The 12,881-nt window shown below is 45.1% G+C and overlaps 1 protein-coding gene across 5 annotated transcripts in view; it reads left to right on the top strand.

The window, feature by feature from the left end:
* Positions 1 to 12,881, top strand: part of Cdc5 (cell division cycle protein 21) — a 322,395-nt gene that overhangs the window by 118,238 nt on the left and 191,276 nt on the right. For all 5 annotated transcript variants that reach the window (XM_037426347.2, XM_075894722.1, XM_075894721.1 and 2 more), the window contains exons 5-6: positions 4,831 to 5,159; positions 11,832 to 12,137. In XM_037426347.2, coding sequence (XP_037282244.1) covers positions 4,831 to 5,159; positions 11,832 to 12,137 — 635 coding nt within the window. The remainder of the gene's footprint in view (positions 1 to 4,830; positions 5,160 to 11,831; positions 12,138 to 12,881) is intronic.

The following is a 12,881-nucleotide window of genomic DNA, read 5'->3' as shown; positions in this document are numbered from 1 at the left end:
AATGAACTTTTATTGCACGTTTGTATAAAAACACGTTTGTTCATTTTTTTTTACTATTTTTTGTTCTGTGGTCTAATGTGAAGATGACAATCTGTATAATTTCTTCCCACTCCTGTATGAGCCTGTTAAGGCTTACAGTATCAATAATAAAAAAAAACACACTTAGTGTGGAAGTGTCGATCTATAAAAGCAGCTTCAATTTACAACTGACATACGGACATAATGAGCAAACGTTGAACACAGAATACCCTAACCAATGAGAATACAACGTATCAACAATCGCGAATACGACACGTCATATTTGACTCAATTCACTTTTTTTATGATGGTGCGCATAGTTTCCTTGCAACTATGCAGCTTGCGAAGCTGTACGACGCGAGCAGCTTGGTCCTATGCAGACGCCTGTGAAAGATAAACTAAGCGCGTGCAACCTGTATAAATTAAAATTTTCGCAGGAGTAGGGGCTCATGTTTCCAGTTTTGATGTGTCTTACTTATCCATTAATATCCAAAAAAACAACAGAAATTGGGAGAAGTCTGAAGGGAGGCAATATTCCTGAACTCCGGGTGCCGCAGGAGCAGTCGCTCATTTATGTGGTAAAAGGTGTCAATGCACCCATGCCTGTACACCCCGCCCCCCTGTTTCAAGGTGTACAGCAGCAAATCAAAATCATGAACTTTCTTGTATAGAACTCTTACTTTTCCCGCGGGAGTCCCTCATGTTTTTAAGCGCCATGAGAACATTTGGGCTTCAACATATGAGGACGCATGTGAATTACTGTTGAATTACAGAAAACACCATGTCCGTAAAAATAAGCAAAAGCTTGTTCTATACGATGGACATTGCAGTTGAATCCTTAAAATTTTTGGGTAATTGCCAAGTGCTAAATATTTGCAACTGCCTTGCTATCACAAAATATTCGGAGCATTTCCATCGATTGGTGCACCCATCATAAGAGTCACTTCATATCTCGCAGTTAAAGAGCACCAAGAACGCTCCTGAGTTATTCATCACCCACGAGTCACATAGTACGCAGGCGGAGAAAGGCTTGGCGAGCGTGCGTGTGTATCTGCATGCTCCAAATTTTTCTCTAGTTAGCAGGGCGCACGTATTATATACACTATTATAACATTAGCAGTGTACCGTTGCTATTGCAGCAGTGCCACTTGGTAAATCTTTCCTTACGGTATGCAAATAATAACGAAAACACATATTACATGTTTCTTGAAAAAAAAGTGTAGCATACCGATGGAGCCTAATGCCAGACATCATGTATTTTCCGATTTCAGTGGATGTTAATGCACTCCAGCTGGTCTAAATTAGCATCTTAAGTAACCTAGGCTGTTTCGGGATGTTAAAACCCATAAAACAACAAAGCTAAGTGGTGTAGACACGCCATTATATTGTTATATACAGGGTGTTTCAAGAAATCGGTCCAATATTAAATGCGAAGCATTTCTTAGTGAACTTCGGTGACTTCGATCCTATCTATCTATCTAGCCGCCTACGACTTTTAGCTCTCCTGGCCGTTATGATAATCGTATCGTTACCAAACTTGGTATGGCTTAACATGACTGTATGTAGAACATATTTGACTAGTCATGACGTGAAAATCATGACATGCATGTCATGAATGTCATGATTTACATTTCATGGTCCTCCAGCTCTTGCGGTGGTTTCGTTCACATGACACATTGCAAAACTGGTATGGTATGGCATGATTGCACGGCGAACACAAGCGACAGATGTTAACATGAAAATCATGACATGCATGTCATGTAACAACATGACTACATGCCACGCTTATGAAGTGCTCGCGGGCGTTCTTCTAGCGTCACATATACCAAATTTGGTATTACGGTATGTGAATGGATGACGAAGGTATGTGACTGATGCAAGCGTGATAAACGTGGGATGTGTGTCATGTAACAACATGACTACATGAAATGCTCAAGATGCACTCGCGTCCGTTTCGCTAGATTCACATGTACAAACTTGGTATTACGCGACGCCAATGGACGACATAGGTAAGTCACATCCAAACGTGATAACCTTGACATGCTTGTCATGTAATAACATGACCACATGCCACACTCATGATGCGCTCGCGGCCTGTTTCGCTAGCTTCACATATGCCAAATTTGGTATTACGTGATGTCAATGGATGACGAAGGTATGTGACTATGACAAACATGATAAACTTGAGATGCATCTCATGTTATAACATGACTACATGCCACAGTGAAGGCGCCAATACACTTGGACGTGACACTGTGCGCGTGCTCGCCGACGTTCATTTTGTCGCGTTACGCCAGTGTTGCAACGCCAAGCGCTGGTTTTGCCATATACTCGCAGGCGTGCGCCGCGCTGCGCTGCTTTGATGCATGCGCGTTTCAGTGCATCCGGCACCCTCGGTCACGAAAAGAGGAAGACGAAGTGTTGCCTGGGTACCGCATCGGTGCGAATTTTGCGCCCATTGCCGTCGGGCCGCACCGACCGAAGCTGGTCGCACCGGTCGCGCCTGGCGTCAGACTATAGAGTGCTTGTGTTTTGCTAAGGTAGCGTCGCTGTGCCCAGCATGTGCGCGCGTCAACGCTACATTGGAGTATATTGGGCCCTTCATGATGCGCTCGGGGCCGTTTTGCTAGCTCCACATATATCAAATCTGCTGTTATGTGACGTCAATAGATGACAAAAAATATAACTGGTGCAAGCATGATAATCCTGACACGCGTGTCAGGTAAGAACACGGTGACATACCACGCGCGGTCATTTCGCTAGCTCCACATATACTAAATTTTGTATCACGTGACGTGAATAGATGATGAAGGTAAAGGACACATTCAAACATAATAATCATGACAGGGAAGTCATGTACGGTATCATTTACCGCCAACTCGTAACGCTGTGCTGATTTTAAAGTGACATATCAAGCTTTCTTATTCGTGCTTTGCGTATCATCGATTCCCACTCTACGTAGGATCTGCCAATTTTTATTTGAAAACAACGAAAAGGAGGCATCTGCGTTCTATCTGCGGTATTCTCTTTACTTTGGCAGAATGCATCTTCAGATGTGTAAAAACAATAATTATAGTAGTAAGTATAGAAATTAAAACAATGAACTTTTAACGAGTTGAGATCACTGGTCGAGTCAAATGGGAAAGTCATAAAACAACAAAGCTAAGTGGTGTAGACACGCCATTATATTGTTATATACAGCGTGTTTCAAGAAATCGGTCCAATATTAAATGCGAAGCATTTCTTAGTGAACTTCGGTGACTTCGATCCTATCTATCTGTCTGTCTGTCTGTCTGTCTGTCTGTCTGTCTGTCTGTCTGTCTGTCTGTCTATCTATCTGTCTGTCTATCTGTCTATCTATCTACCTGCCTGCCTGCCTGCCTGCCCGCCCGCCCGCCCGCCCGCCCGCCTGTCTGTCTGTCTGTCTGTCTGTCTGATCATGCTTAAATTTGAAAGTCGAATAGTCTATAGCCATTTTGAAATTTCCGCAAGGCAGCAAGTGGTAATCACCAAGTGGTAATCACCTCCGAGCAATGAAATATGGCTAATTTAGCTGGTGAAACCGAAACCGACGCACCAAAAAGCGCATATACCATTCACTTTGAAAACATCCCCAATGAAAAAAAATTGTTTTCAATTTTGTGAATGGTTAATTGTTTAATTTCTCTAATTACTACCATAATATTTATTTGTGCACATCTGAAGATGCCTTCTGCCAAAGTAAACGAAACACCACATGTAAAGCTAAGGTGCCTCCTTTTTGTAGTTTTTCAAAAATGTGGGACCCATTTTTTGAAAACGCCCTGTAGAGACCCATGCCTAATACGAGCCTGACTCAGGCAGGCACAGGCCTGACTCGAGCCCGAAGCTCGTGGGCCAGGGCCCGAGCCCGGCTTGGGCCCGATGCAACAATGTCTTGCCCGGCCCGACCCACGGGCCAGGCTGGGCCCGGGTTCGTGCAGTGCTCTAGTATAAGCTACGCATTATCCAACTACCACAGTTAGCACGGTGCATTTTGCTTAAAATTTGAAACCATCACTTACTTTCGTTTGATGTTCAACCACACGAATACACAACTATAATAGTACAGTCATGACTTGTTTGGTTTTATAAGTTTATCATTGGCAATGGTGCCTGCATACAAGTGGTAATGACTATTGCTATCCTTAACAGCTGTGAAAAGAGTCCGTCTATATTGTCATGCTATCACAATGTCATCTAATGGGCCAGTGTGGGTTTTTTGATATTAAAGAACTCTTGATTGATAGTGATAAAATTTTTTCAGCTTATTTATATTTCTCTGCTGACAAATGATTCAATCAGGCTGATGATTATGATGTTTGCTGACTTCAAGTAGGCCATTAGGCTTTCAGTATTCTATGTAGCCCTTAAAATATAAAATATCTCACATGCCTTCGGGGGAGAATTTTTTCTGAACTGAGAGAGTTGCAAAGTAAAACAGCATATCATCACGACAACCTTGACTGAATACTGAGCACGATAAAACAAGAATGGGTGTTATCTTGTCGAAATGGTTGATTGGGTGAGTTGCGATTCACGATTGTTTGAAATAAGAGCATGATACGTAGACGCGGACAGGATAGACAGGCCCAGACGTTGTCATGTTGAACATTCGTAAATGAGTCAATGTAAAGCTAGGATTTCACTCGTTCAACATAGCATGAATTTAGAACCACTCCATTTTATTGTGTTTAGCGTTGTAGGTTATTGCGAGGAAAGAGTTTGCTCCCCACAGTGCGCCTGAATGTTCTGATATTTTAAACACTTATAATTGCTTACCTGATGGTGCAGAGCTGGAGATGCTGTCGGAAGCCCGAGCTCGGCTGGCTAACACGCAGGGCAAAAAGGCCAAGCGCAAAGCGCGAGAGAAGCAGCTGGAGGAAGCAAGGCGCCTGGCTGCCCTCCAGAAGCGGCGTGAGCTGCGCATGGCAGGCATCATCCTGCCTCCTCGCAGACGCAAGCGCCACGCCATTGACTACAACAAGGAGATTCCTTTCGAGAAGCGGCCAGCCCCGGGGCTGCACGACACCTCCGAGGAAGTATACGACCCGACCGAGACTGACTTTCGACGCCTGCGGCAGCAGCACTTGGACGGGGAGCTGCGCAGTGAGAGGGAGGAGGTCAGTCCATTCCTGGAAGTCAATTTGAGTGCCCATCGGCGTAGGCACCTGACCCATGTTTGCCCACATGCCCAGTGAAACAATGGCCCTCCTGTGATATGTTCGCGTGCTCTGTCTGCCTACAACTTCTCAAAAACAGATGTTCACTGCAACACATCAGTCGGGCTTAGGTCACTGTCGTTCTGCCACCAACTGGGGCATGATCGTTCACGTGCCTGTAATGCAGCTTGCATTGTTTCTGTGCTTTGTGTTTGAGCTGTTTTTTTTTTTTAAAGCTGAAACTGCAACTGCATAAAGGTGTGATGGTAAAGAAACAAGTTGTCGTTGATTTCAGCTTTATATCTCAGGAACTGTGCTATATCTTGTGAAATTTTGCATTATCCATCAGAAAGCCCGTGTCCTTCAGTCAGGGCAATTTCGACTCTGTAATTTTTCTTACCTGCTTTTGGTTGAGTGCCCTATTTCAGACTGGGATACAGAATGAAATGTATCTTTTCTCAAAAACTTCATGAACATGAAATTGAGCAAGCTTATTGAACATTATATTAGTATTGATACGAACCTTAAGTATTAACTGTTACATTTATCTCACAAGGAAAAACAAAAAGTGAATATTCACCTCGCTTGTCACGTGATGTGAGGCCAAATAATCTCGTTTCTCTAATAATCATAATTTTTTAAAGCTTTTAGCTTGGAAATATTTGAGTGCAATTGGTTCGATAGATAGTTTTTGAAAAATGGCACATCTAGTTTCAAGATATTGGTAGCAAGAAAAACATGATTTTTGGTTTAAAAACATTCACGGAGCGTGCTCACAATTCACTGCCATAATTACGCTGAAAAGCATCTTGGTGGGAAAACTTGCAATTGAAAAATATGGAAATGGAAGGAAGTGAATATTGTGGGTATGCAGTAGAATCTCGATGATACGAATTCAAAGGGAGCCCGCAAGATAATAATATCAGCCTGAATTCGTACATATGAACCAAAAACAAGTTGAAGCGGTACTTTATTTGGGTCAACTACCATATAAACCGGACTGTAGGTCGAGTGGGAATATAGGTCGACCTCCCAAGCTCAGGTTACCGAAAAAGAAAAAAAAAAAGAAAAACAACCCAAAATTTCCGAACGACATTTATTTGTGAATTGGGCGCACCGCACCCCGATCGTCGCAGCTCCCCTCAGCCACCATCGCAACTGTTCCTATTCGTCAGACGAAGCACCATTGTCTTCTGAAGACAAGAGTTTGTCGCTGGCCGCCTCCCACAGTGCGTTGTCTTCCGTGCATTACAGCGGGTTGCTGATGGAACATTTCTTAAAAGCATTTTCCACCATGGAATCTGGCAAGGAACGCCAGGCAGAAAGCACCCAGCCACAAACAGTTGTAAGCGGAGGCCTCTGTAGGTGGCCCGTCGGTGTCTTTGGGTTGTCGCCGGACATCCACTTTTGGTACTCCAGCCGCACTCGGTCCTCGAACGACTTGTTTAGCACAACGTCAATCGGTTGGAGGGTGGATGTCATACCACCTGGTATCACGGCGAGGTGCGTTTTTTCATCGCCCAGTGCGGACTTCACAGAGTCAGTTAAGTGACCACAAAACGCATCTAATGCCAGCATGCTGCAAAGACGCAGCAGTGCACCTGGCTGACGATTTCTGACTACTCGTATCCATTCGAGCATCATGGCCTCGTTCATGTATCCCTTTTTGTTGACGCGAACGACAGCATCGGGCGGGAACACTTCCTTCGGCATTGTCTTACGTTTGAAAATGGTGAAAGGCGGAAGCTTTCTGCCATCTGCCATGCATGCCAGCATGATGGTGAAGCGCAAGTGCCCGTTGCCAATGGACAATAGTTTCATATTCTTGGCGCCATGCTCCATGATCATGGTAGACGAAGGCATGTCAAACCACACGGTGGTCTCATTGGCATTGTCAATCTGCCCCATCATGTAGTCGTTCTGCTCCCGAAGCCAGTGCACGAAGCCCTGAAAGTTTATAAGCTTGTCCTTGAACTTGTCTGGAAACTTCTGACAGATGGATGTGCGCCACCAAAAAGCAAATCCTTTGCGTCTCATGAATCGACGCACCCAAGAGTTTGGTGCACAAAACTCTTCTATCGTGAGCCCAGCTTCTTGAGCGAGTTCCACAGGTTTCTTGCGAATGGTATCCACGGTCACTGGCAGGGAGCACGCATGAACTTCCCCCACAAAGTTCCCTAGCGTATTCTCCAGCTGCGGAAGAACTGCAGTTCGCCCACAAAATGACATCTTTTGAGGATTGCACATCTGCAGCTTCCCTTTCTGCACCCTCCAATAGCGCCCGCTTTTTTCTGATACACCAAAGTGGCGCTGAGCAGCCATATTCCCATTCGCTTCTGCGAAATTAACAACCTCTAGTTTAAAAAAGAAACACAAGGTCGAGTGGAGCGAGAACTTAGAACAGATTGGAGGCAAATCAAGAACACAAAAAACAGACAAGAGAAAAAAAAAACCTGCTATTGGATTTGAATGCGAATATGGCTGTGTCCAGCTTCTGTCGCATGTTGCCAGACAGCGGTGCAGTGTCGGCTAGACACTGCAATATAAGATGAGGGGCGACTGACTTTAGCTCGTTGTTTTATTGAAAATATCTCGACTTATATTCCGGTTTATACAGTACTTCTTGCTGAAAAAAGTTCATGGTGTTCTTTTGAACTTTCGTGCTTTCGCCGCCTCTCAGTAAAGTGCTGCAGTTTCCTCACTCATGCTGCTGGCGCTCTAAGGTGGATTCACACTTGGCATCAAAGGGAGTGAAGTGGCAAGACTTATTGAAAATTCACTCAGTTCGCTGCTTAAGCGGCTGGAAAAACGTGTCGTGAAGTCGATACGAAAAAAATACGTCCAAGAAAATTTACACTCTAGAATTCAAGCGAAAACGTTAGAGCGGTCGCGAAACCACGTCCGCGCCCATCGAAAATGTTCTGCCCCTCGTATTCATGCCACTGCCGCTGCCGTCTCTGCCGCTTGAGAATTAATTCCTGAGCATTAACATCCCTACCGAATTCTAGTTATGCATGCAAATCGCTGAAAAGAAACAGTTTACACCTTTACAAATGTTGTTTCAGGAGATACGTTAGAAGAAACGACACAAGCAGATGCACCGGCAGCGGTGGCGGCGGGTTCAGTCGGCACTGTAAAAGAGAGTGTCACTAGTCCCGTTAATTAGAGAGGCGATCGCTGAGCTGATTCCAAGGGCTGAAGTATCGGCCCCCTCCGAACTGCATCACGAAAGCACGGGCAATTTAGATGTGGTCGTATTCGGCGCGCCAGCTAATGCCGGCTGTGGTCCAAAGAACGAGTCAGAGCCGAGAGTTGATAACAAAACAAAAATATATTGTCAAACATGACAGATCAAGATACACACAAATATGCACTGTCGGCAATAATTCAATACATCTCAATCACAAGTTATACAAACGAGCTACGCAACACCACCAGATACACTCAGAACAATGGACACAAACAACAACACGCGCTACAATGCAATCTCATCACTAACTGAGACACTTAAAGGCAAAAAAAAGTTCCTCAAAGTTATTCATTCCTAAGTTTGAATGATTCTCTTGAAGGAACCACTTACTCGGAGTCCGGCGCTGATAGTCGTTCCGTTGCTCCCGAAGTTTCTCTTCCAGGAAACCTCGCGTTGTCAATTGTCTGCCCTTCCATAACAAAAGTTCTTCACCGGTAACATGTCAGCCACTCAGGCGCTGCGGCTGCAGAACGAGTGTTCTTCTGCTTATAGCACAAGCCTTCACCCGCAGTTGGAAAACCTCTTCATTTCCTGCTCTGTAACTTAAGACATAAGCCTTCGCCCAACGACGAAAAAATTCTCATCTCGTGCTCTACGCACGCTGACGCAAAACTTTTATATCCTGCCCTATGCACACTGGCGCAAACTCTCTTCATTTCCTGCTCAGCTCACCACCCTCCGCTGCACGCTGTACAGCCAAAGCTGGGGAAGGGGCGAAGCTTTTCTTGAACCATCCGCGACACATGACGCAACTAGGGAGTGACTCGCGCTTTCCTTCTTGATGATTCTGGAGGTCGCTCGGCGATGAATGGGGTTGGTCAGCCTAGCGCGGCATTTTCAAGAGGAAGCTGTGGCGTGCCCAGGGAGTCCTTTGATGCTTGTTTTCTTCTTTTCGCCAGTCTCTGTCGTGTCAGTCTGGCGCCTTGATTTCATGTAGCGTTTTAGAATTCACAGGCGTATACTTTTCTGAGTGATCGTTTGTGACAAGAGACACATTAGGGCATGCAAACTCGCTGCTACTGCACCTTGTACTTATGGTGTTTCAGTGATGTTAATTCAAACCAGGCTCTCAATGAATGCATCTTTTTCAAGGTCAGAAACCTTGTCGTGCTGCACGAGTAGTTCGCGATTGCACCTACACGAGCCACAGCACCTGCTGATAGGTCCCTCTACTGTTGACGCCTTGGTTATCATCTTCAATGTACACCTGGTTCTTTACATCACTCAGTTCGAAAGCTAGCACAGCTGTGTAGCCTGTGGTAATTGAGGCTAGCCTGCTGGCTTTGCCGCCTCTTTCTGCATTCTCATGTCCCAAAATGACCCCCTCCTACGCGGTCTGCCACTATGGAGGAGCGGGGAGTGATGTTCATCCCTTCTCATCTGGTAGCGGATGTCGACTGTGGCGCCGTGCGCGGAGTGTTTCGGGACATTTTGCGTGCACGTACGCCAGGAGCAAGAGAGATCTCTGGGGGACAGCTTACGGTGAGCACGCATTTCTTTTCCGTTCGACGGCTCCTATTGTGCGAGGCTTGTCGGACTTCGCCAGCGGCACCTTGCAGCCGCGGCGAAAGCCCACTTTTTGTCGCCTCTTGCGAACGCTGGGCCAAAGAGCGGCGCAGTGTCCTAGTGTGTGGTCAAACTACACTGACCCGTACCTCTTGAAGCCAACGTGATCGGCTTTGCTCTCGCTCGAGCAACCGGGCCCTTTGTTCCGATGTCCCCGTGAATCACTTTTGCCCACGGAGACGAGCTCGTGGCACCCTGTGTAGTACTTGGAGTGGATAAGCTCATTTGTTTTCCCACCACCCCTGTTGCAATGGGCTCGGTACTGCGTTTTGGTATTGCCACATACAATAAAGTGTTGCAAACTTGAGCAGTACCGTGTTCTCATCACGACGACGGTAAACGCGGGCTCTGCGGCTCGCTAAGACCGGACCCATGCTGGTGGCTGTACTCCTTCGGGATACGTGTACACTACAAACCAAAGCCGTAGCAGCAAGGTGATCCGCTAACGCGTGAAGGCAAAATTGGTCTCAGACCCTTTTCTCGCGTTGGCTTCGTGGCATTGTCTTCCGGCCATTTTTCCTGCGGGGAAGCGAAAAAAATTCCGGGGAGTTTTGCCGCATTTGCTCCCTACGAAGCCAATTGTAAACGAGCCTTCCTCCCACAGACAAGCAAAATTGTGGCGCTGGCGTGCAGCGGTCAATCAGGTGTTGACATCATCTGTGGTTGCTGTGGAAACCGTTCTTACAGAACCAAATTACGCCGTATTTTATATGATATAGTTCATCCGATGCAACTTTAGAGTTCATATCATCGCTAAATTTGCATAGACTGTAATCATATCATCAAGATTCTACTGTAATATGTTCGATCGATCTAGCCTTAGTAATAAAAAAAAATAGGAGTTTGGGACTATTGGAAATTCGAAATATTTGTTCAATAGAATTTGCTGCTTCATTCGATTTGCACTGTAATTTATGATATTCGAGCTATTCAAACTTGCCTAACACAAATACAATTAACGTCCAACTTAAAAAATGCCACTTGAGTTTTTTTATATGCTTCACCCCATTACATTTTTGTGCGTGGGCAAAGCTGCCTTTTAGGCTCTGTCTCTAATCTATTGACTCAAGAAAACACCGGTTACAACATAAAAATTATAGATGCTCAACTAACATAAACTTTATGCAGGAACTCTGAAAAATAGGACACGGAAGTTTTTTAGCATCCAAAGTTTCGGATGTTTTTATATATTGATGTCAGATCTAGAACTGACCTTGTCTGCCACATCAGTTGAAAGAGGAGGAGCTTGGCCTTTCACGTGTCAAGTGTTGTCGGCAGCACTTTTGTTTCACCAAATCATGTACATAAATAACATACAGGCTCATTCTTGACAAGACAAACATGGAAAACCAGCCCATCACCAGTTTAGTCAAAAGAAATGATTTCATATTGTTGCTTTGTCATATTTTTAGAAATGTTCTACTTTTCTTCTGCTATTTTGCTTTGAAGCATTTAAAAGATGTTCTAGAAATATTTAAGAAATATAAAAAAATATTCAATTCAATTTGCATTCAAACTTTAATATTCGAATTTTCTTCGCACCCAAAATATTGGTATTTGCACAGCTCTAAAAAAAAAAAAAAAACGGAAATGCATGAAGAAACAATGTCGGCCGTCCATCTGTAAGATGATGCCCATTTTAAAGGTCTTGGAGCTCTTCTGTGCACTTGCCAATGCATGGGTTTATGACTCGTAGTACATATTATTCTTTAATAATGAGATGAAAAAATTGCTTGTCAGCCCCTAATGAAGGGTAACAAATTTGTCGATCTGTTAATGAGGAATTTTTTTAATGCTTCTGTATGATACCTGCGCAGCGCGAGCGGCGCAAGGACAAGCAGAAGCTGAAGCAGCGCAAAGAGAATGACCTTCCGCCATCGCTGCTGTCGGCAGAGCCCGTGCGAAAGCGCAGCAAGCTGGTGCTGCCGGAGCCCCAGATCTCAGACCAAGAGCTCGAGCAGGTGGTCAAGCTGGGCCGGGCCAGTGAGACAGCCCGCGAGGCTGCCCAGGAGGCGGGCCGCCAGGCTTCGGACACCCTGCTGGCCGACTACAGCCTCACACCGGCGACAGGGCCCTTGCGCACGCCCAGGGCACCTGCACTCAGCCGGGACACCATCCTGCAGGTAGGCGCTCCTCACTACAGTCAGGAAATACTTCTTTCCAACAAAATTTCTGCTTCAACAAAACAGCGACCTCCGATGTGATTGGCCCTGTTCATCTCTGAGCAAGAAAAACTCATGCAAGTTTACCTTTCATGCACTGGCCAATTTATTTTGTACATGGGGCAACAAATACTAAACTCCTGGTGTCACTCTCAATATTCTCTAACTGAAATGCACTGCTTACAACATGGAGAAGGTTGCACATGCATATACGTGAATCGTACAAATGCACGAGCAACAGAAGCAGTGGTCACTAAGCCAGAGGAGCAACTGGAAGCAAGAAGCTTGGCTCAATTTTTACAATATTCATAGTTGCCTAGCAACTGGCTACATCACAAGACAGTGCAATCTCGTTGATCCCCTTGATAAGTGTTCTGTTACCATTTTCAAAAGGCACAAAAGGGGCAGTCAAGCTCCTACACTTTGTTAAACTGTGTGGCAGTGATTTCCTCAATCATGAGAGCTTGGGAATTATGGTTACTTTGAGCATGTGGCTTTGCTGAAATCCTCATGCCAAGTGCAGTGGCAAGCAGCTGGGGGACAATTGCCAGAGGAGGTCTTTTTAGTTGTTAGTAGCCACCTTGTTCTCTTCAAAGGTGATTTTAGCCTGTTTCGAGATTAACTATTACCTCTACAGGAAAGTAGAGAAACTAAACTTGTAAAGGCATTAAAAGCAAAAGGCATATAATTTCGACAAGAAATGCA

Source organism: Rhipicephalus microplus, chromosome 5 (assembly GCF_043290135.1).
Source record: "Rhipicephalus microplus isolate Deutch F79 chromosome 5, USDA_Rmic, whole genome shotgun sequence".
Lineage (NCBI taxonomy): Eukaryota > Metazoa > Arthropoda > Arachnida > Ixodida > Ixodidae > Rhipicephalus > Rhipicephalus microplus.
This window is presented reverse-complemented; position numbering and strand designations above follow the sequence as displayed.